Consider the following 24,751-nt stretch of genomic DNA (forward strand, 5'->3'; position numbering starts at 1 on the left):
CTTCACCTTCTCAAAATGATCCCACACTTTGGATTTCCTGCCCGACATGTTATTAACTAGCCTGTGGAATAATTCAAAATGATCTGTATTGCTTCAGTACCACTAGCAATTAGGAACTTTTTTTTGTGATATGGCTGATATGACTCTTGGATGATATCAGCTGATCAGGATTAAATAGCCTACTAACTGTTTACAATAGGCTTCCAAACTCAAACCAAGTAATCTGCCATGGCCAACAGTGCCATGGTCAGAATTTTGGAGACACTGAACTTGAACTGAACTGAACTTGTGTCCACAACTCAGTCATCAGGAGGTTAATGGCATGTCACCTAGGCAAGATGCTTGCAAAATTGCAGACCACTGTTTGAAACCAACAATCACAATCACTGTTTCTCCTGCAGCTTTTTAGCCCCCAAACATGAGTGTTTTGTTACGACCTGTCACTGTTTCTCTCCTGAGGATAGAGCCACTAAAAGTGGTTGTTTTTACTAAGAAATTGCTTTATTTCCAGCAGGGATTGTGCCACAAAAACGGGGATTTTAAAACCAAAACATGAACCATAAGCAGGTGGTTTCTGTGGCTTAGCCTAACCAAACGTTAACCACAGCATTGTTGAGATGTAGAAAAACAAAGTTTAAACGTACCAGCTACATAATAATAACATAAAAACGTATTTTTGATTTGCAAAAACGTACAATGCCAACATTTTTTCTGGCAATTGTGTTGGTTCCAAGTCCAGTTGTTCAGTAAACAGCTCAATTATGTTTCTCTGGAACATGAAGGTCTAAATTCTGCTTCAAAAGTCCTTTACACACTTCCAGGAAAAATAAATGGTTGGTAAATGTAGAACTCTGTTCATTTTTAGTTTTAAGCATGTTAAGGCCAAAAATAAAGTGGTATTAACGAAAGAAATATCCAACATGTGTAGGCTGCTAAAACCCCCAACCCCAGCACATGATCTCTTTATGATAACTTTGATCTCTCCCAAACCATAAGCAAGCAGTTTTATAAACTTAATTTCACTTATATAATTGTGGCACATCAGAAAATCCTTTTTTGAGTCAGTCCGAAACATTCAGCGTTTGTCAGTGCCTTTCAAATGACCTCTCTTGTTGATTTGTTATTGAAACTTGGTTGTTTTTGGCAGGAATTATACACAGCTTTGCCTTTTACACTGTGATATGTTCTGATGGTGGGGATTTTTATGTAAAACAAAAAATATTACAAAGTTGTTTGTTTCAGTCACGATTGGCAGCCACATGGCAGAGTTTTATATTGGCAGCCATGACTTGTTCTCAAAAGTTCCTCAGTACTGACACCCAGGACGTGTGTGGGCTGACTGTGCATATAAATAAAAATGTCACATGTAAACATTAACCGAATGAAACATGTCATCCTCAGATATTATTCAGAAATGCCTTGGGCAAATACAGTCTGACAGAAATTATTAACTCTCCAAGTTTTATTAAAATCAAACTTATGAGTAGCTCTAATGGCCTTTTAAAATGTTGAAGTTTAATTTTGTGCCTCATCAGGCAAACAGTTTCCTTAAGTTACTTTTTTTTAAATATCAATTCAAATGAGTCAGTGCAAAGTGACAGGGTTGTTCCTAGTGCTGAACCCACTGCAGCTCTACACAGACTTTTAGCCAACTTTAAATCATTGTTTTGGTTCTCAATCTGCATGTAAAGTGTGGTTGAGCCCCTGAGGCTCACAGCAGCCCTCCCATATAACAGGCTGCTATTTCTAGGAAAGCAGCTGAGACAAGCCAAGTGTACACTACCTGCCCAGCACCGAGAGGCAGAGGGCCAAAGCAAACATGTGGCTTGTGGAAAAAGTCAAACATCTAGCACTGATATTTCTCCCAGAAGCTGGTGTAGACCAAGCCAGAGCTAAAACAAGAAGCCCCAAGAGAAATGGCAGCATCAGTTGTTTGAGCAAATGCCCCCAGAAAACAACATTTTCAAGTACAAAGCTTTTTAGGAATTGTATGTTGGAATTAAAGCAGAGTGATGCTGATGCTGCCACAGTCTGCAGAGGGTGGTTGGATGGATCAACCAAAGGATTTCGACACAGGAGAGCACCATCAGTCAGTGTGCTTTTGTTGCAGATAGGAGTGTGGTGCATTACTTTTCATAGCTATATGTACAAACAGTGTATGTGAACAGCCTAGTGTTTTGTCTGCTTGGAAATGTTGCAGTGCTGCTCTCTTTACAACAATCCACAGTGCGAGCATTTGGCTGCGAGTGCAAATTCATAGTGTGTGAATGGGAAAAATCATTCAGGTGCTAAACTCCTCCTATCTCTTTCTCATTAGTAAAGAGCAGTGCACATAACATTCAAGTGGCAGCTTCCCACAAGTGTGCAACAGTGATACGTCTTCTCTCTAGCTGATCGCGCCACGTCAATTTCAGGAGTGGCATTCAACTTCTGTTCATATCATATGAATAATTGAAGCTTATCATCTTAGCACGTTTAAACCAGGAACTGCAATATTCAAATTAAGTAGCTCATGAAGAATAAGGTGCCAAATTCATTAGGCTACAGCTGTTATTCCAATGAGTCAGATACATATTTAATCATCACTGCATAAATTCTGCTGCTTTTTAAATATGAGTATCAGCAGCAACTTGATTAATAATTTCGGCTTATTATCCCAAACGGTGGTGATCAGTTTCAGAATTTTAACCCCAGTCAAAGTGCAGAAGTTCCAGTTTTTTCCACCATTTTCATGATTCAAATGTGTCACAAAGGTAACACAGATGTAAGGGATGAGATATATTAAAAACAAACTCACCAGGCTATGTCCATAAAAGCAGATTTAAGGACCAGGATTCACTCTTTTGGGACAAACTGAATACGTGATTCACACATCAAAGTGCCACAAAAGAAATAAAACATGAAGCGTGGGAATTCAAACTAACATTTCTCGCTGTGTTGCTGCACATGAAAATTTCCTTTCTTCTACTAATCCTCGGCCCCGAGAGCATCCCATTTTATTCATGTATGAGTAAGAATTCAGATTATGACCTTAATCATACCAACATAATTATATTAATATGCATTCCTGACCCATGCTCGGGATACAGCACCCATAATTGCAGTGAGATCAGAGCGGTGATAGCAACGCACTGTGAATGTAGTCATTAAAACATCTACCTGTATTATACATCGCGAGCCCAGGAGTCAAGTACATCTACTGCACATGTATATTTTATCAGGGAAATCATTCAGAGAGAGACTTCCTTTCATCACCGTATCAAAATGATATCAGTGTGGGTATTTCTGCTCCACTGGGCCAACTTTTATGATGTTTCAGATACAATAAAGGCAGTTTAGTTGATAGGTATTTATTGAAGAAATCTGTACGTTCTCTCGCTGGGCCTTAATCAGCAGCCAGAGTCAGAGGCTCTGCTTCAAGAGGAGGCAGTCCAGATGGCTGCATCAGTTTAAACACTGCAAATCTGTGCAACTGTAAAGGTTTAAGCTGTTGTTTACTGGAGGGGGGGACGGGTGCTCATCAAGACCAGTTGTGATCAGAGTGAAAGTAAAACTCCTTTCAAAAAAGCTGCTACAACTAAGGCTCTTTTAGAACCTTCAAAACGAGCTGCAAAAACAAGACCACATTTTGGAAACTGTGATGATTAAATGTTGCAAGTAGTCAGTCTTACGCTATGATAGACAGTGTGAAATACACAGTTGCTGGTTTTAGTTGTTCAAAAGTTCAGAGGGATTTCTTGCTTAAGCTCACTATAAATGGCAAATCGTTTCCCTTTGGACTGTTGGTCACAAGAAGTATGGGATTTGAAGATATCACCTCTGGCACTGGGAGGTAATGCTGGGTATTTTCACACAATTTTTCTGAGTTTAGAGACCAAGGTAAGGTAAGGTAAAACTTCAATGTCCCCGAGGGGCATTCTGAGATATAGACAGTAGTCATGAGAACAACAAAACAGACAGTACAATACATAACACACAGAATCCAGTATCACACACTGTCAGGGGTAAATCATGGACATTAGTGGTCACTGCCGGTTAAGATAAGCGATAGCAGACGGTACAAAGGAGGATCCGTAACGCTAAGTGCTGCATTTAGAGAGGCAAAACCTCGGCCCTGATGGAAGCATCTGAATCTCAACATGGAGGGGATGTTGAGAGTCAATAGACCGAGCTTTAGAGGTGACCCTCTCTTCATAGATGCTTTAGTTTGTTCAAAGCAACACCAGTGATCTTACAGCACAACTTGACCATTTTTTCCAACACAGTACCAAACCAACAGACAATATTAAAAGAAAGAATAGAATAATTTCATGAGTGTCCCATTTACATCGAAACTCCTCAGCTTCCTTAAAAAGAATAGGCGCTGGTTTGCCTTCTTACAGATGCTGTCAGTGTTCAAATCAAAATTCAACTTGTCATCTAAGACAGTGCCCAAATACTTGTACTGCTGCACTGCTGCCACTGGCTCCCCGTTGATCACACAAAGAGCATGAAGGCACGGCCTCCTCCAAAAATCAATAAACATCTCATCGGTCTTAGACACATTAATGTGGAGGAAAGACAGGTCACACCGATGAACAAATTCTTCCAGTACTGGGCCATGATCATAGTCTGATCCATGAAGAAGTCTTACAATAACAGACAAGGACAAATCTAGATGCGTGATTATTCTGACATTGATTTGTGTCTAAACAAAATAAGAGGAAAAAGAACATATCCCTGAGGGGATCCAGTAGAAGAAAAACGGGTACTGGACAGTGTCCTGTTAACCCAGATCCTCTCAGCACACAAGATCTATACAATCAGCACAGTTTCAAGGTGGACACCCAAGATAAGCGTCACCAATTCAGTACCTGACCAAATGGCTCCCCTTCTCTTCCTGAGATATTGCATTAAACAACATTATTCTGTCACAGTTGGGTTGATTTATGAGCTTCAGATTAAAAATGTCATCACGTCATCATTTTATGCTGTTAGACATTTGTCTGTGCGTTTGTCATGGATGGGTGGATGGGTGGATGGATGGATGGATAAGCATCTTATGCAGCCTGCCAATGATTTGCATCATGGTGGTATATTTCTGCTTAATGGCCTCGATGTCTGTTTTTGTGGTTAATAATTTGTTGTAGTTTTATTAAGGAGTTGTCCTTGGCCCTACACGTCGGTAGAATATAAACTGCACCCATGTTGTTATATTCTCCACTCCAATGAGCTTGAGCATTTGACCTCAAAATGTTCGCCACCACCATTCCCAGCATTTCCTTTTCATCCTTCACCCTTCTCACCACAGCCAATCTTCATTACAGAATACACTCTGGAGCGTAATAAGGGTCCATTGTGAGCGACAGTGACCCAAAGACCCTTCATTTGCAAGCTGCTGAAATCTACCAGCCGTGTTAGATAGTGAACAGAAACCTTCCTCTGTGAATGGAGCCCCACATGAGTGCTTTTTATTTTAGCCTTGCCCTACTTTGAGCTCAAGAGCTCATTAAATAAGATCTTGTGTTAAGGCTGGAAATAGAAAGAAAAGTAGCGTGTATGTGTGTGTGTGTGGGGGGGGGGGAATACAATAACTGTGTATTTAGCCATGTAAATCTTATTGCCTTTGGGAGTTCTGGCAAGTGGCCCTTGAAAGTGTGCACAATGGATGTGTTCCTATAGATGCATCTGAAGATCCTCGCACAAATGTGTTAATGTTTTTCTCCCTTACTGTTATTCTGTGCGTTTGAAGGCAAACATGCTGTGATTCATCAGTAAAATATTCAAAGGAAACGGGATACACTCCTGTTCTGGACTCAAAAAGTGTAGATTTCCTCCCTAAGAAGCTGAATTCTTCAAACATGGCCCTGACTGTAACTGGTCTAATAAATTAAACCTCTTTCATGGAGGTGATAATTAGTCTGAAATCACGATTCTGTGTGTTTAATGAGAAAGTCATGCATTCTTTCTTTGAAATGTTCAAAGAATTACAGGCTTTGTGGATCAAACCTGTTTTTATTAATGAAATGAGACAAAGTGGGCCAACCCTGACTACGTACACACGCATTCCAATATTCCAATATTATACGATTTTGATACGGGTCATGTCAACACCATATTCCATTGAGATAGTCCCAATTAGGTCTTTTTCTGAATGAAGCATTTTCCCATTAAGACATGTGGGATATGCCACTTTTAGGAGCATTCTTTGGGCATGTATATAGCACATTCAGATATGCGCCTCTATTGGGAATTTTTCCGCAGTTTGCAATGCACAGCCTCTTGCCTGTTTACAGTCAGGTCTGTGCGTTGTCATGGATACACTGTATACAAACCATTTGCAAGGCTGGCGTAGAGATATATGCCCAAATGAAAAGACCACATTTCTGATCGGAAGGAAAAATACACCTACTTTCAAACATCATGAAAGACTTGGATATCAGCTGGTTTTAGGATATGTGCAAATATCGCACCTCAGACTTTTTCAAGTTTCTGGTTGAGGAATGGTAGAGGGAGGCTGTGTCTGCACCAAGCCAAGCGGCAACTTCTGGAACTAGAAAATGAAGCCATTCCTTGAATGACCACTTGAAGCTGGCTCCAGAAGCAATTAAATGGTAAATGAACTTGCACCCGTATAGCGCTGTTCTAATCCTCCTACCAGTCAAAGTGCTTTTACAGTACTTGTCACAGCCATCAGGAGCCATCTGGGGTTCAGTATCTTGCCCAAGGGCACTTTGACATGCAGGCTGAAGGAGCCATGGATCGAGCTGGAGATTTTCCAATTTGTGGACAACCTGCTCAACACATTTTCACTTAGACCTCGCTACATATCGACATTCAGTCATGGACGTTCCACACTGACATATGACCTGAAAGGTCAGCCTGTTACATGCACTGTCTGTTTTCAAATACATTTCCATTATTCACAGTACAGTTTGCATGCAGTCTCTTTCAAAATAAATGCACTATGTCGGTACAACACCGTGAATTAACATTGTTTCCTTGAAGATCAAATACATGTGGATATATTTAGCCAACACACACATGTGGTTGGGTTTAGGAAAGAAGAACAGGATTTGGCTTTACAGTCTTACGGGATGTGAACATCGGCATCCCAGGTGAAGGTCGGTGGTTGTTGGATCCACCCACCACCCCTCGCACCTGCCTTACTTTGACTTCCGCTGCCTTTACTTTCATTGTTGTCATGCCGCGTTTGACACCACAGGGCGCTTTTACATAAAAACGGCAACAGGCCACATATCATCAGTCACTGAGCAAGCACAGGTTTTCAACGATTTCGGAGTGAGACCAGGTTGACCCGCTCTACCTCCTGAGCCACAGCTGACCTTTAAATTCCCACGCTAAAATGCCCAACTTCACAGCAGACATAAACAACCTGGTACAAAAATGAGTTCGGTCTCTGTAGCTCATAAAGTTATGTATAATTAAGAACATGGCCACTTCGACTGACTGGCTGTCTGCAGATTGTATTCTTAGGTCCTCAGTCAGATCCATCACTCACGCCTCCGGCTCCAAAATAAAAAAACAAAATGGTGAAAGCCAATATGCCAAACTCTAGGCTTCGAAACAGGGGTCCACAAACCAGTGGGTGACACAATGGTAGCTTCATCCATTATTTTAAACAGTTCGTTGTTGGCATAGTCAAACGAGTATGCTAAAGGTGGAAAACTTTGAAAGAATCCTCTTGTGAAGCAAAATGGCACAAGTTGTTAACATGGCTCCAACTGTTCCACTTTTCTATATTTAGACTTGATAAATGGCATGTTAGAGCATGTAACTGCATGTTAGAGCATGTACAGTATGCCTGGCTGCCTGTGAATATCATACAATATTCATTGTATTAGCTATGTAAACAGCTTCATAGGAACATTGCCTTTTTGAAATAAAAGCAAAAAACCAGAATATTTTGTGCATGTAAACATATTCACTGTCTCCAAGACATTATGTTAATACACAAACAAGAAAGGTGCACGGATCATTCAAGTTGTACACTGAGTACAAGGCCTAAGATCAGGAGACGCTGGTTGCAGTGACTGCTGGAGCAGCTGCTCACTTCTCTGACAACATGCTGCAGTATGGCCTACGACTAAACATTTTATCACTCGGTTCAAATTGCTGTTTTTTTTTTCTGGGTTGACTTGTTACATAACAATATGAATCCTCTTAACTGTGTGTATTTTCTGTGATACACACTTGTTAGCCTAGTAGCCTACATATGCAAAATTTTAAAGGAAATGTAATACTCATCAGATTACGTTAACTATTAACATAATAAGGAAATGTTAATGAAGGCATGTTCCTTTAGAAGCTAATACATTTGTTTTCCACCCAAATATCCAATCTTGCAATAAAATATTCACTTGTAGTGACGACTGCATTGTTAACTTTTAATTGGTTATATAAGGACACTTGGCCACAGTGAGGGAGGATCATGGTTTTGGTTTAATACAAATAAATGTGCACCAACATTTAACCAAAACCACAATCTTTCTCAAACCTAATCCAAAGTGCTTTTGTTGCCTAGACCTAACCAGCTGATTAGTACTATTTAATGATATTTTAGTAATATATTGATATATAAATGTAATTTCTAGGACACAGGATTGAGTGGGCCTGCAGTCTAAAGCCCCTTTCCACAAATAGATTGAGTGATAGAGCTGCTATGAAGTCCTTCCGTTATGCCACCTTTGTGTTTTCATACAGAACCAAACAACAGTGGCATAATGCCACCCCATTGTGTGTGATTCTAGACAGCATGCTGGCAACCCAGAAACATAAATGGCAAGACGTGTGTAACATGTAACACCTTCCATAAACAGCATCAGCCTCTGGTGTGACATATGTGCGTCAGCAGCACTTTGTATACAATAACAATGGCATTAACATGGCAATAACAACAGTTTTCCGTTCCTGTTATATGGTGGTTGATCTCGTCCTCTGCTCAGAGGGTAACGAATTCTTTACCCAATTTGCAGACATTTTCAGCTGCTGTTCTTCTTCTTTGAGCTAGCTGCTAACTGCATTAGCTGCTTTTTAATCTTCCCACAGTTGGTCACACACATATCATGATGTCAAATCTCATCCCTTCCATGGTCCCGTGCTGCCAGCTGTCCCTTTTACACAGTTGATTTGGCTCTGTTAGTACCTCCACTGCTGTCCCTCCATTCCACAATTCTATCTTTCATACAGAATATCAAGGCGGAATAAGGGCGCAAAATTCCCCCCTTGATCAGCTGGTGTAAAAGGGGCTTAAGATGACTGTAACCACTGTGATTCCAGTTCAATTCCACTACAGTCAACTGTTATAAGACAGCTATAACTGAACTGTAATTATTTACCCAAACATGACCCAAATGAATGCCCAAAATGTAACTAGGTAGGTTTGGTGGCAATTTTGTTACTGATTCAAATACTAATTTGTAGTTATGTTGTGAAAAATCAATCCACTTTTTGGAGCCAGAAATGACAATCAGTGTGTTTACATGTAAATTAACAACCTGCTTATTAACAGGTTATTGGAGTATCCTGTTTGGTTTGGTTCACTCTGGTGTGTTTGTGGTGTGAAAGCACAGCAGACTTACTACTGGACCGTGCGAGAGCAGACGTGTGATTTAACATGAATTTATAAGCTCAAGTATTTTTACTTATTGTGTGAACTCTAAAGAATGCAAATGCTCAAAAAGATCTGTTTGAGCAACCTATATAACCCTATATAATTATGTAGGATTATTTGGTGAACATGCTAATGCGTCAGCACATGAGAGCGGGGATTTTCCCTGATACATCAGAAAGATAAAAGAGAAGTTCCTCATTAAAAAGGGAGAGAGAAAGAAGCGACCACACAGTATCTATCCTTCCGATAATATTACAGTACATGATGCCCCTTTTTCATCCTGTTTTCTACCCCCTTGTCATTATTTATCATATATTAGGCTCAGTTGCAACCAGGACTAATACTGATCATAACAGTTATGTCTTTGTGACACCAGAGAGGTCAAACAAAAACAAAAAAGTGCAATAATGTGCAACATGACTCATGACATGAGTCACCTGTAGTGCTGATAACGCATGATGACAGCCAGCAAAACCTGTCCAGAGTTACCTCTCAGTCCGTATGACTACGTGAATATGAAATGCATTAAAAGAAAAAAAAAAAGAAAAAATGATCATTTATTGAGTGTAAAAATGCATTTATTATGTTTTCAGGTAAACTGAACTACAGGTTTAAAAGTGACGTTAAAAAGTTTGACATTTTGGGAAATACACATTCACTTTCTTGCTGGCAGTGAAATGATTGAAGATTGACGTCACCATCTCACGCCTGAATATGTAGCCAGCAGCAAGTTAGCTTAGCTTAGCACTAGGGGTGTAACGGTACACAAAAATCTCGGTTCGGTACGTACGTAAGTAAATATCTTTTACTTATTGGTAACCTTATTAAAACATACCACCACAGCAGTTAACTCTTTTTACACAGTTTTTGAATGAAACAAATATATATATATAATCCTGCTTTTTCACATTGTTTGAATGAAAATAGAAATATAAAAGTGAAAAATAAAATCCTGCTGTTTTTTTAACACATTTTTTGAATGAAAAATATAAATATACATTTCTGCTTTAACAGTTTTACTCAATTAAAATAAAAAGTATAGTGCAGCTGGTCAGCTTTAAAGCCTGCTCAGATTCAGTTTTACTAGGAACTTACTTAGCTTTCCCACTTTGTTAAAGTGCAGTAAACAAAACATGCTTATATCTAAAGTGCAGCTTAAACAATTTTACTCAACTCCAATGGCGTTGGTTATTTCTTTAGCGCGATGGTCAGGGAAACGCTCTTTCTTTTTAAACGACGACGATATCGTAGTTTGCACCAGATTGCTTTTTCTAGTCGTGCCGGTTAACGTTCAAACTCGGGTGGTGTCGCTTTAGATGCGTTAGCATGTTAGACGTGTTTCCAAGTACATACCCGACCGCTGTTCTGCAGTGTCGGCACACTGCTTTTGTCTTGTCAACTTGTTTATTTCCATCTTCGTATTTTACCCTGAAACCAAAGTGTTCCCAAACGGAGGACTTAAGGTTTGCGGGTGGGTCTTCAGGTTCGTCAGGCTCACTTGCCATGTTGTCAAAATGCGAGAATGCGCTGCACAAAGTGAAAGCGGAGATTTACGGTCGGACTTGGTCCGTCACTCAATTATGTCTGTCGGGGAACTAGATATTTTAAATGGTTCTGCTCGCAAAAACAGAGTTAAAATAAAACAAAATAAAATAAAATAATATCCTGCGCCCAATAATTCGGTACAGGGTCGTGCTGAACCTAAAAGTCGCGTACCGAACAGTTCGACACAAATACATGTACCGTTACAGCCCTACTTAGCACTAAGACAGTCCTTTGGGGTAGAAAACCTGTGCAGTTTGTGTATAAAATAAAGTAGCACTGAGGGGATGCTGCCTCTTGATTCATTTTTAACTAGCCTACCTAAAAAAGGGGCAACCTAAAAACATACACAAAAGTGTAAGTATACGCTATATTTTGGAATATTTGCACCACTTTACTTTGCTGTTATGAAGCCTTTTGGAAAGGCAACCGAAGCCACCAAAATCCATTGACAAAAAAATTAGTTTACCTTGCAAAACACAGGAGTTGCCGGTTTCCTGCTGCCTCATCAGTGAATGTGTGAAGGGTAAAGAAGTGAAACTATTCCAAATATAGTGTAATTTAAACTTTTTTTTTTTAGGTAGCTAAAATACATTTGATTCAGCCCCTGTCCACGTCAATGCATTGTTTAGCCTCAGTGCAAGAAAAGTTACAGTTACAGCTGCAAATACAACAAATATAAACAACAGAAATAAGCAAGTTTGCCGATTTCACATATCTGCACATTTCAAATCAATTGCCAGTTGTCCACCTGGAAGTAATTGCTGTCGTTAGCTGTTGTTGTTTTTCACTTTGTTTTTTGTGTGGCTTAAGCTAACAACTTTGGAGTTATTTAACCTGCTAAATTTGGAGGTGCTAGTTTGCAGATTTGGCATAAAGCCAGGCTAGCCGTTTTCCTCTGTTTCCAGTCCTTGTGCTAAGCTAAGCTAAGCTAAGCTAAGCTAAGCTAACTGGCTGCTGGCTAAAGCCTTACATTTACAGGAAGGATGAGACAGTGGTATAAGTCTTTTCACCACCTTTGCAAAAAAGCAAATAAGCATGTTTTCCCAAATGTAGAACTATTCTTCTTAACTTTTTGTTGTTTGGGGACTTGGACTGCTTTGTTCTGCTTCCTCTGTTGATCCAATTGTTTCTGCTGTTCTGAGTCTTTGACAAGAGTCTTTTTGGTTTTCTCTCTTCAATCTTTGCACGTCCTCACCGCCATGAAAAAAACAAAAAACAAACCAAAAGCCACAAGTCTGCAGATATTTTTATGCAGCACAATGTCTGACTGTGTTCCTGTTTAGGATGAGTTTGATTGTGTTGTCTGACAGCTTTATGCCTCTTTGTGTTTCCTCTGCAGTTGGGAGGATGTGGCATACTTGGGGTGGGAGTCTGGCTCTCAGTGACCCAGGGAAACTTTGCCACCCTATCATCATCCCTTCCCTCCCTGTCGGCAGCCAACCTGCTCATCGCAGTGGGGACCATCATCATGGTGATCGGCTGTTTGGGCTGTGTGGGAGCTGTCAAAGAGAGCCGTCCTCTGCTGCTGACAGTAAGTTATTTGCCAGGATGGTTTTGAGGCTATTGCTGACTTTAAACACAAGGCTGTGTTGATGTGATGATGCCACGTTCTTCTATAACATTTTGTTGTTTGCATGACAAATAACATCACTAACTTTTCATAAAGTAATAAGCTTTGACATTTTCGTACAGCACAAGTTTCTTTCTTTCTATTACCGATTGATATGACACACTGGGGATTCAACCTGTATTTACTGTTTTTACTGTGAACAGCTGCTGTCAGCTTCACAGTGGAAAACATCTTTCTAGTCTTTCATTTTATATGTGAGGTTTGTTTGTGATAGAAGAAAACAACAGACAGCAAAAGGCACACTTAAAGATGGAGTCAGTGACTTTTGTGTAAAGATTGTTGATATTTCCCACTGTTTCAACCGCCCAAAATTTCTGAAGCCCTGATAAAAGTCCCATTGAACTGAAAGCCTTTTATCCCAAAGACAAACGTTCTTTGATCCAAATCTGGTTTCTCTGAAAATACACACTCCCTGCAGTGAGAACCCAGTTGCCAGAAAAATGCTTGCACTGTCTGTAAACCACAGACATGTTACATTGTACATTACTTTATAGCATAGACGCTGCAACTTTATGTTTGTGAACAATGTTGTGGTTAATGTGTGATTAGCGTTAGGCACAAAAAACACTTGGTAATGGTTGGAAAAAGATCATGTTTTGGCTTAAAACAGCCATGTTTTGTAGCACAAAAGCTGCTGGAAAAGCAGGGATGGGTCAGTCATAAACACCAGAGTTTGGTGGCTCAAATGCTGCTGGGAAACGGTGCAAAGGGTCGGTTAAAACCCCGGGGATCCGTCGCTCAAACGTTGCCAGGGAAAATCTAATTGCAGGGAGTTTGTATTTTCAGATAAGTGGGATTTAAGAGCAATGGCAGTTTGTTTCCAGGATAACAAGTTGTTGGAGGAATAGGGATTAAGAATTTTGGGCCGTCTGAACGATACCATGGCTCCACAACTGGAAAAGCAAGGATAGGTTCAGTGGTTACAATGTTGCTGGGAAATGCAGGGAAGGGTCAGTAAAAACACCTGGGATCCATAGCTCAAACATCGCTGGGGAACTGAAAAAAAATTGCAGAGAGTGTGTATTTTCGGACAAGCAGGACTTAGGAGCAACAGACGTTTGTTTTTGGGATAACAGGTTGTCAGGGATATGGACTGTCAGATCATCAGACTAAACAGAGTTCAGAGTTCAGTGGCTTCAGAATTTTGGGCCGTCTGAACAATGGCATGGCACCACAACTGGAAAAGCAGGGATCAGTGGTTCAAAATGTCTCTGGGAAACAAGGCAAAGTGTCTGTAAAACACCCCAGTTCAGTGGCTCAGGTGCTGCTGAGGAACTCTGTGAAGGGTCACCTTGGTTCGGTGGCTCAAACGCCAGTGGGAAATGGCGCAAATCGCAGAGTTAAGTGGCTCAAATGCTGCTGGGAAATGCTGCGAAGGGTCAGTAAAAACACCAGGGATCCGTAGCTCAAACGTCACTGGGCAACTGAAACTACTTGCAAGTAGTGTGTATTTTCAGATAAGTGGGACTTCAGAACAATGGGCATTTGTTTTTGATATAATGGGTTGTCAGAGAAATGGGCTTTTGATACATCAGACTAATGGGGCTTCAGAATTTTGGGCCATCTGAACAATGGCATGGCACCACAACTGGAAAAGCAGGAATGGGTTGGTGAAAAACACCTGGAATTGGTGGCTCATAGGCCACTGGGAAATGATGTGAAGGGTCGGTAAATACATCTGGGATCAGTAGCTTAACTGTCGCTAGAGAACTGAAAGTAAGTGTGTATTTTCGAATAAGTGGGACTTAGGAACAACAGGTGTTTGTTTTTGGGATAATGGGTTGTCAGAGAAATGGACTGTCAGTCCATCAGGCTAATCAGGCTTCAGAATTTTGAGCCGTTTGAACAGTGGCATGGCCCCAAAACTGGAAAAGGAGGGATGGGTTGGTGAAAAACACCAGGGATTGGTGGCTCAAACATCGCTGGAAAACAAAGCAAAGGGTCAATAAAAACACCTGAGTTCAGTGGCTCAAACACCACTTGGAAACGGCACAAAGGGTCAATAAAAACACCAGGGATCTGTCGCTTAAATGTTGCTGGAGAACTGAAACAAATTGTAGGGGGCGTGTATTTTCGGATAAGTGGCACTTCAGACGATAGGCATTTGTTTTTGGTATTAAGGGTTTTCAGAGAAATGGGTTTTCTGTCCATCAGACTAATAGGGCTTCAGAATTCTGGGCCGTGGTATGACACCACAAATACACCCCTCCCATCATTTACTGCTCCTCTCAACCCCATCACCTTTAGCTTTATACATCCATGGCCTTTTCCCCGTCCTGTGCACAAGCACAAACACTCAATTGGCTGGATTAGGCTCAGCCTGAGACACTTTGTTTGTTTCCTATTTACAGAGCCAGGCCTGTGTATGAACACTGGATGTTCACACAGAACAGACAGCTCGCGGACCATCAGGAGATACTGGCTGAATTTAGACAAAAAGTGTTCTGGATTAGAAAAGCTGACTGCATCTTTGATATGAGTCTGAATAATCACCATGGCTTTATATACGAATGAAAGATTCTACAGTACTGACAGAAACTTAAAACCACTGGGACGTTCAGCCGTCTGACCACTATCTAACAGCTGGCAGTTTACACTCAACAGCTACAGAGCTAGCTGCCAACTGTCCGTCTGAAAGCGACGTGATGTGAAGCCAAGCCGTTTATCTAGAGGAGGTCCGCCCACCAGAAAAAAGACACTCTGTCCTTTCAAACATCAACATGATGAGAGAAACCACCTTTGACCAGGCTTAAACAGTACAGACATTTTCACAACAGCCAAGAGTTTCCTTTGTGGTTAATTGACAAACCCACAGCATTAACATTAATTAGCTGCAGCTGTTTCAATTTGCCATGGTCATGACTAAAATGTTCCCCTCCTGCTTGTTGAGACACTGTTAAATATGTAAATGATGGCGTGAAGGCTGCACCAGCGCACGCTACAAATGATCAAAAATGACTAACAACCCGAGAGGCTACCTGGCCACAACCATTGACAAACTGTGGAAATTGCACCTTTATTCAAAGCCCTGTCCACGTTACCTGTGTTGCCTGTGTGCAGACAGCTCACAGAAACAGCATCAGTAATGCATGTCTGTGATATAACACACACAAACGATTCATAATTCATGTAAGCTACATAACCTGCATAACATGAACAACTTGTACATGTTCATGCAATGACAGCAGCTATTCTGCGGACAAAGGTAGTGAAGTGGCACTGACAATATCTAGCTGTTTCTCACTGACCTTGTTGCCCCAGTGGATCTTTTGTGAAATTGTTTCCACTGACAAAACCTCCAGAGCTCCATCATCTCCATCAGTGCCAGCTGAGTTGTCTGACAAAAGCCAAAAAAGCTGATATAACAAGCAATGGACTGGTTTATATAGTGTGTTATATATTATCCCATATTCATTACTTATTATTTAAGTAATAAGTATTTACTTTTATTGCCATACAATATAATACCCTATGTTACATTACTACATTTTACTTTGTACTATATCTCCTATTTAATTATACGATATGATAAACTGTTTGTTCTGTTAGATATCCATATTAATACAGACAAAAACTCATAACTTTATCATGTTATATATTATTATTGTAATATTTATGCTGTTGACATACTGTATACTAGACTTGCTGACTCTGCTGCTATTAACCACACCACTGTCACTTTTTCCTTGTAATTTTATCTTGCTCATGTAAAGTTCCATTTTAGTTTATATTAGGGTTGGGGATATACATATATATATAGATATATATATATAAAAAAATACAAATTATACTTTTGGTAGCCTACTAGAATAATAAAACAATTGCTTTTTCAGTTCATGAGTTCCACTTTGCTGCAATAAAAATGACTTAATTTAGATAAACAGACTGACAACTTTTTCTAATAAGATGAAACATTCATTCAACCGCTTATCCTGTTAGGGGTCGCAGGTCGGCTGGAGCCTATCCCAGCTGACATGGGGCGAGAGGCGGTACACCCTGGACAGGTCACCAGACTATCACAGGGCTGACACATAGAGACAGACAACCATTCACACTCACATTCACACCTACAGCCAATTTAGAGTCACCAGTTAACCTGCATGTCTTTGGGCTGTGGGAGGACGCTGGAGTACCCAGAGAGAGCCCACAGAAGGGCTACCTCACAGCAACAATGCTAGAGAGCCCACAGAAGGGCTACCTCACAGCAACAATGCTAACCACTGCACCACCCACCGCCCTGGATAAAACAGGTGTTGACAAAGTTTTCCTTCGGGGACAAAATTTCCAGTTAAAGTTAGGTAATATGAGCTATCGCAGTATATTTTATCACACTGCTCATGTCACGTTTAAAATCACAGTAACACTGTATCATGACTTAAATATTGTGATAATCAGTCCCTCAAGAAAATCGTGATCTTGTGAGTGCAATAATTAACGTAAATTCAACAAAACTCGACAATATTTGCGGGAGCTTGCAATTTTTCAAAGGTCCCACGATTTTTCCACGTTTTGCCGCATTTTCCGGCGGACTGGAAGTCGACGTGCATGCGACGTCATTTGAAACGTCATCAGACGCGTCATCAAATGCATTAATGGCGTTGCAGTATGGAGAAACATTCTGTAGTCCATGTTTTGAAACTAATTAAATAAAACTAACAAAGAGAACTATAAAAAACATTTGCAGCTATTTTTGTAATATTCAGTATGATTATTATAGCAAGTGATTACGTGACTTATTTTTTGGAGGTAGTAATAAAAAAAAATTACTTTTTTTCTCATTTTGTCATTTGCCGCATTTTTTCGCAAAAAAATCACTTAAATTTTTATCACAATTTTTGACAAAATTGGCCGCAAATTCAAGGGTTTTTGGCCTCAAATTAAAGTGTTTTTTGCCACGAGATCCTGGAGGGACTGGATAATATCATATCACGGGATCCCTGATGATTCCCAACCCCAGTTTACATACTTCTTATTGTTATTATTTTTAACTTTTTCTTCTGTTCTTTGTTTTTATTGCCTATCTCATGCTGCTGCAACAACAGAATGTCCCCTCAGGGAGTCATTAAAGGGTTGTATCGTATCCTATTGTTTCATATCGCATCATATTGTATCACTACCTTTCCCGGTTATGTTACTTGACTGACACTGCTCACATCCCACAAGTTGAGTTTTGTGCCAGTGGCCACATCTGGCTGTTTTAATACATATTAAAATATGCAAACCTCCTGACATTTCCCACATCTTATAGTCCAGAGACGCACTGTTTCCCTAATTTGAAGACACTTAGTGAAACGGGCAAAACACAGCCATGACAACAGATTGGCTTTGGAGAGGAAACTACTGCAGTTTATGGGGCCTAGCCTTGTTGTCAGGGACACTGGCCACTTACATGGTTGCTCTTTTTTTATTCAGTTAAATGTCTGGATGCTTGGAGATGTTTGTAGTGGTTCCACAGATCTCTGTAGAAAAGCCCCTGCTTGTTTGTTTGGGGGTTAAACAGCTGTTGTCTGTCATGTTAACGTACTGACAACATAGTTGTAATTACAGCAGAGAGCAGTGTCTGCAACACATCCCAACTATGACTTTAAACCAATATGTGTCAAAAAAATGTTAATCTGCTGTAATGAAAAAAATCTCCCTCATATCTCACTTTGTTTGAGTCAATATAAAACGAGAAAAGGCCCATTATTCAGCTGCTGCACAGTCAGCCATGGCAATGATTTATGTTTTTTCTTGTATAACCACATTTAAAGTCATCTACTCTCCTCCATTTCGTTGTGTCCTGGTTATTTTAAAGGCTGTATCAGCTGTAGAAGTTCCCAAAAACTACACATTTCTAAGTAGACCTGTGCCATGATGAATGTTGATAGGGTATGATTTTATAACAGGAGTGGCTGACACTTGACTGACACGAAATTCGCTATGGGAAAAGTCATATACTTACTAATATGTAAATCAGGGGACAGGAAGTGTTCATTATCCAACATTTTAAGCTCCAATCTACACAAATTCTGCTCCAGTTTCAAAGCAGGCACTCGTGATAAAGTCAGATCCTTAGAAGATTGATAAGTATTTTGATAAACAAACACGCTCCTGTAATCAAGCAGCAACTCTGTGCAGCATTTATCAGAAAGAATAATTCTGTGTGGGGAAAAAAAATAGAATTCATCATTAGAAAAATGGCACAGCAGGAGTGAGCAATTATGGGCTCTGTGGGAATGAGTCTAAGTGTCGATCATTAGCATGATCCATGACATTTTCCCCACAGTGACCAGGCCGATTCCTGTGCTGTGTCATAATAATGAGACCAGGCGAATTATAAGTCTGCTTTAATGAGTGACAACACAGCCCGTTCTTCATGGAGATTAGAAAAGACTCTTCTCCCTTCAAATTTCAGGGCTAATTAGCATGTTGATCGCTGATGAGGGACACAGAGTATTGCAACATCGATGTGAGATATTTGAGGAATTACTGTTGCACTCTGTGCTTGCAAAAGTATTATTGCCTTTTGTGTATCTTGTAATTTGCTGCAATAAACATCAGACTTAGTGGTTTGCTGTTTTTCAAAATATGCTTTTGCAATTCTGTGATCTGGAAGACTTCAAAGACATTTGGAGCTTTTATATGGATGTAAAACTGCAGACAAACACAGCCCGTCCGTTCCTTGTGTGAGCTCCAGCCTTGATGTGGTATTGCAGCAGAATTTGGACAAAGTTACTCAAGAGAAAATTTGGTTGCAATATTGAAGTGGAAACTGATCACTCAAAAAAAGGAGCCTTTAAAAAGGCCCTGAAGACCTTTTTCTCCATCAGCTCCATACTGTGAGTGATCAAAACACTATTTCCTGCCAAAGTAACAACAACAGTATTGCAAAAGGATGTAAGGAGGTATTTCAGGTGCCCACAGAAGTGAAAGTTTAATTTATTTTCTGCATTAATAATGTTAGGAGTCTGTTGGAGGCTCGGATAGACATTAAACTCTCCCGCTGTAATTATCAGTGCAGCAGATGAGCAACTGCATTAAAAAATATCTGGTGCTTTGATTAAAATGTCAAAAAGTTACACGCCTGCCAACGTACGGAGGAAAGTCGATATGATTCCCAAGCTACACTTTGGCCCAGTAACATCCAAAATTTGGTTGTTTTTGCTGCCAACAGCGAGCACAAGCAAAATATAACAAATACTCAGCCATTCACTCTCAGATTCTTTGTAAACTTTGGGTGAACTCTGCAACTGTGGTGCAATATTTTGGTCCCACGTACAACAAATAAGCAATTTTTAATTTGCAACAACTCTGACTTCTCCATAGCAGCAGAAACTTACTGGAGTTCTGTCATTACAGCGAGGTTGCCAGGCAACCAGCGCAGGAAGTCACTGTGCCAGGCCGAGAAATATATTTGTTTTACACTTTTTTAAAAAAGTTTCATACAGATCAGAGATTTCTATCTGCAGCCGCATGGAGGAGAGTGAAGAATTAGTTTGGGGTGGCGGTGTCAATGATGGCTGGAAGGTTGGGAGTAGGGAGACCAATGATTTTATGCACAGTTAAGACCAAAGATTTGTGACAAGATGACGTGAAACAGAAAGCTACTTAAACCTGCCAGCTCACACCAGTGTAACTAGATGAGACGGTGTATCATCTCTCGTCAACAAGTCTCTGTACTTCTATTCTGATTTGCAGCTTTTCAGGTTTATTTTGTGGCTGAATAGAATTTGTAGCTTCTTATAATATGAATGAGGATAGTGATAGTGAGATACTGGCTGCAGGTGTATTTGTAGTAGTGATGAAACGACGAAAAACAAAAACAAAACGAGCATCAGATGGACTGTATTCATAATAAATACACCACAATAACATAAAGAATGCCAATTAATCAGTCAATGAGAATGCGTGTGGGGGGTGCATAAGCATATACAGCGAGCAGCAGCAGCGACCCACTATACCCCCAGAGGGCTCAGCAGGGACAGAGCGCCTGCTGTAGCAAGCAAACGCGCCGTCTGTGGTCATTTTGAGTTGACCAGTGGACTTTACTAAAAGACGACTGGCTGCTGAAACAGGTGAGGAGCTTTACATTCTAAGAGACGTCATCTCCAGATGCAGTTTACATTCTTAAACATCCAGATCTGCTCTTAACCAGGTGTGCTCAATGATGAATCCCACTTGATCATAAGTAATCTATCAGCATAGGTAACGCTCACTAAACACTATATAAGGGCAGGTGTTGGGCTGTGTGCAAAGACTCTGACACATGAGCCAGAGAAAAGAGGTGCCTCAAAAAAAGTCTGTAAGCAAAAGAACTTCAGCAGAAGTGAAATCAACGTACTGTTGAATATGCAGAAAATTTTCAATCAATTTTAAAAAACCAAACTAACGACAGCGCGTGTGTGGCGCATGCTGACGAGATCGAGGCTGAACGAGGCTGAGTGAGAGGAGACAGAGGGAGGCTGCTTAGTGAGAGAGCGGAGGGTTGGGGGGGCCTCCGCCCGCTCGACACTAACGCACATGTCACGGAGCAGTGAACAAACCAAACAACACAATGTCAGGAGAAATTGAAAAGATATGCCGTCTATGTAAAGTCAACTGACTAATTAAGGAGCCATTACATGTTCAAGAGTTTTCTAAAGCTGCTCAAACGCCAAAGAGAGGCTATAAGTGAACGTTTCAGACACACAGGGCAGACTCTACAAGGAAGAAGGAGGACGTCCTCTTCTCTCCTTGCCACGGCAACGCGCAGCGATGACATCGTTCATCGTCGATTTCACTAGATGGCAATAGGACGATAGGATATGGACAAGATCGCCCAACTCTAGTACAATATTTCCCTCTGAATTGCAGTGGAGTAGAAGTAGATAGTAGTGTTGTCACGATACCAATATCTTTGTTTCGGTACCAATACCAATATGAATTTCGATACTTTTCGATACTCTTCGGTACTTTTCCTAAGGAAAAGTCCTTTTGGATGCAAACCTTTAGAACAATAAATAGTAGGGGTGTAACGGTACCAAAAAAATCATGGTTCGGTAAGTACCTCGGTACTGACGTCACGGTTGGGTAACTCAAATGTTCCACCAAGTTGGTGTTGTCTCGTGTTGTCTCCCTTTGCGAGGCAGACTTTCTCTTGTCTTTTTTCACGTGTGCCAGCTGCGAATGTTGATACAGGTGTTGTCATACACACCACTTGCGCAATCTGTGCTCCAATAGGACCAAGAAAGGCGTTTGTGTGCGTGCATAACTGAGTAAAATAAATTACCTAAATTAATGAATTGAATCAGTTTCAAAGTACCGGTATTTTCCGAATGCAGTATAGTACCGTTTGGAATACTCTAGTACCACGGTACTATTTTAGTACCGGTATACTGTGCAGCACTAGTAGATAGTGGTATGAGATTATAGGAGTCAAGTAACGTAAAAGAAGCTCAGGCTGAACTTCAGTAAAGTAATTGAGTAAATGTACTTAGTTACATATCAGCACTGCTCAGCAGAGACATGCACAGTAACTAAAATTACAGTAATTGGGATCAATAGACCAAGTATAGTAGCTCACAAATTTAATAATCCAATCATTATAATAACTCTAAAACATATAATAATCTAAATAAGATTAATGATAATTAAGTCCAAAGACATGCAGGTTAATTGGTGACTCTAAATTGTCTGTAGGTGTGAATGTGAGTGTGAATGGTTGTCTGTCTGGGATAGGCTCCAGCCCCCCCACGACACCTAACAGGATAAGTGGTTACAGAACATTATGAATTTAATATAAAACTTGTGTTTCCTCACAAATGACAAACATTTTGTGAACTCTGAAGACGAGATGTTTTTCTCCTTATCTTGGTGAGAGTGCTCTCAACCACTCAAAACATTTTCTCTGCCCTGAGAGAAGAGCAAAAATAAGAAATCAATAGGCACTAACAAAACAAGTACAAATTGTAAATACAAGAGAAAAATTTGTTTGTGTGTCGCTTCTTGCATGAGGCCCAATGTGTGTGATTTTGAGGAGTCTGTTCCCGTTGGTGACAGTGAGCAGGTTGAAGTAGCATGTGGAAAAATAGAAAGGGATGGGTTTTATGATGCTCCTGTACAGGAGGAGCAGAAGGTGGGGTGGGACTGTGAGTGCCCGGAGTTTCCGGATGGTGGAGAGCGTCTGTTGCCAGCATTTGTGGATGTTGGCAGCATGATGATCAAAGCTGAGTTTATTGTCAAGGGTGATTTCAAAGTACTTGAAGCTCTCTACCACCTCAACTGGCTCACAGCTGATGGCAATGTGGCAGTGGGGGGGGTGCTGGTTTATTGCAGGGTTCAGTGAGGTGTTCCTCAGACTTGATGACATTCAGGAGTAGGTGTGCACCACTGAGTGAAGTGGGAGATGGAGTGCTGATGGGCCATGGCTGAGTTACTGTCTTTTAGAGGTGCAAGTATGGATGTGTTATCTGAATATCTGAGATACTGTTGAATGGGGGAGGGGCTGAGACAGTCAGTGTATACAGGTAGGGGCTAACAGCACAGCCTTGGAGGGCTCTGGTGTTGGTGATTATGGTGGTGCCCACCCTGACAGCTTGGAGTCTGAAAGGAGGATGTTGAGATGGTAGAGTTTAACTAAAACCAATAATAGGACCCTGGCATAGTGGTAAGGGGTTTCCAACTGCTGAAGGGGGGTATACAGGAGACACAGCCTCCTCTGACCCTTGTTGGGCTTTATATGCAAACTGGTCGGAGGATGCTGTCAACAGGGACGGATGATGGATTGGATGGATGATGGAATACAACAACAGTTTCTCAAAGTATTTCATTACTATGCAGGGGAATGCTACTGGTCTGCAGTGATTTGGTAGTGATGCAGTCTGGAGGGACTCAGTCAAAATGGAGTTAAAAAAAAGTCGCACATGTTTTAAGCATCTGTCCTGGGATGCCGCACAGACCCGAGGGCTTGCCAGGCTTGCACCTTACCAGCTGCCACCAGTCGTGCTCCTCCTGTTAATAAGATATCCTAACAACCCATTTATAGGTGGCTTTTTCCTGATCAGCTTATCAGGTCATTTGAAATAAAGCACAATTTTTTTTTCAGATTTATTAGTTTAATAAATAATTAATTCCAGTGTGCTTATAAACAGTGTGTTAGTTTGAGTTTGTCTCTAGAGTTTAGCCCAAATACATGAAGACATATGTGTGTGAGTCCAGTATGGCAACAGCAGCAGCAGCCAGTTGTTTACAGTTGAGGTCTACTCTTGTAATAGTTGCAAAATCCACAGCTTGTTTGCAGCAGTGTTTTTCAGATAGTCCCAGAAGCGTGTGACAGCCAAAGATGTAGACCAAGAAGTACTGACTTCATTCTGAGACTTCTCTAACTGATGAACTGAGCTCTTCATCTGAAACTGTAACATATCAGTCTTTTTTTTTTTGTTTTGAGTTCTTCTCATCTTCTTCCAACCATCCATCAAAACTCAGTCTGCTATATAAATCCAAATGAACAGCAAAACAGTCCATTTTGTCGCAGTTTTGTAGTCGTCTGTTTTTTGCTCCAATTCCAGCAGTTACAATGTTGCCATGGAAATGGCGGAGTACAGAGTAATACATTCAGGGGCCATAGACATGTTGCGTTTCTTGTGCTCTAAAATTCATCATTTTCAATGTAAGCCGCACTCAAATGCCAAAGCAACGCTGTCATGGCACGCACGCATTCCCAAGCACCTATTTTCAAGGTGCCACCGCTGCGCCCTGAGATAAACTGAGTTGATTTTTTAGAATGCAGCAGTGCGCACCATATGTCACATACCTTTCCCGGTTCGTTTGGGCAAGCGTGAACACCGCAATCACACTCAGGTGTGCACCAAAACAACTGGACCGAGACCTTCTTCAAGAGGTGGTTACACAACCAAGTCTGGTTACAATGAACTCTGGTGCAGTTAGTTTGTGGTGAGAACGTGTTCCGACCTGGATCTGAACCAACTGCAGTCACATGACAC

The 24,751-nt window shown here is 40.8% G+C and overlaps 1 protein-coding gene and 1 long non-coding RNA gene across 5 annotated transcripts in view; one reads left to right on the plus strand and one right to left on the minus strand.

Annotated features, from left to right (window-relative positions):
- Nucleotides 1-24,751, plus strand: part of tspan4a (tetraspanin 4a) — a 245,619-nt gene that overhangs the window by 140,727 nt on the left and 80,141 nt on the right. For all 3 annotated transcript variants that reach the window (XM_050051936.1, XM_050051945.1, XM_050051927.1), the window contains one exon: nt 12,498-12,689. In XM_050051936.1, the coding sequence (XP_049907893.1) occupies nt 12,498-12,689 (192 nt within the window). The remainder of the gene's footprint in view (nt 1-12,497; nt 12,690-24,751) is intronic.
- The window catches only part of LOC126394839 (uncharacterized), a 212,331-nt gene that overhangs the window by 136,164 nt on the left and 51,416 nt on the right, over nt 1-24,751 (minus strand). The window lies entirely within an intron of this gene.

Source organism: Epinephelus moara, chromosome 1, assembly GCF_006386435.1.
Source record: "Epinephelus moara isolate mb chromosome 1, YSFRI_EMoa_1.0, whole genome shotgun sequence".
Classification (NCBI taxonomy): Eukaryota; Metazoa; Chordata; class Actinopteri; order Perciformes; family Serranidae; genus Epinephelus; species Epinephelus moara.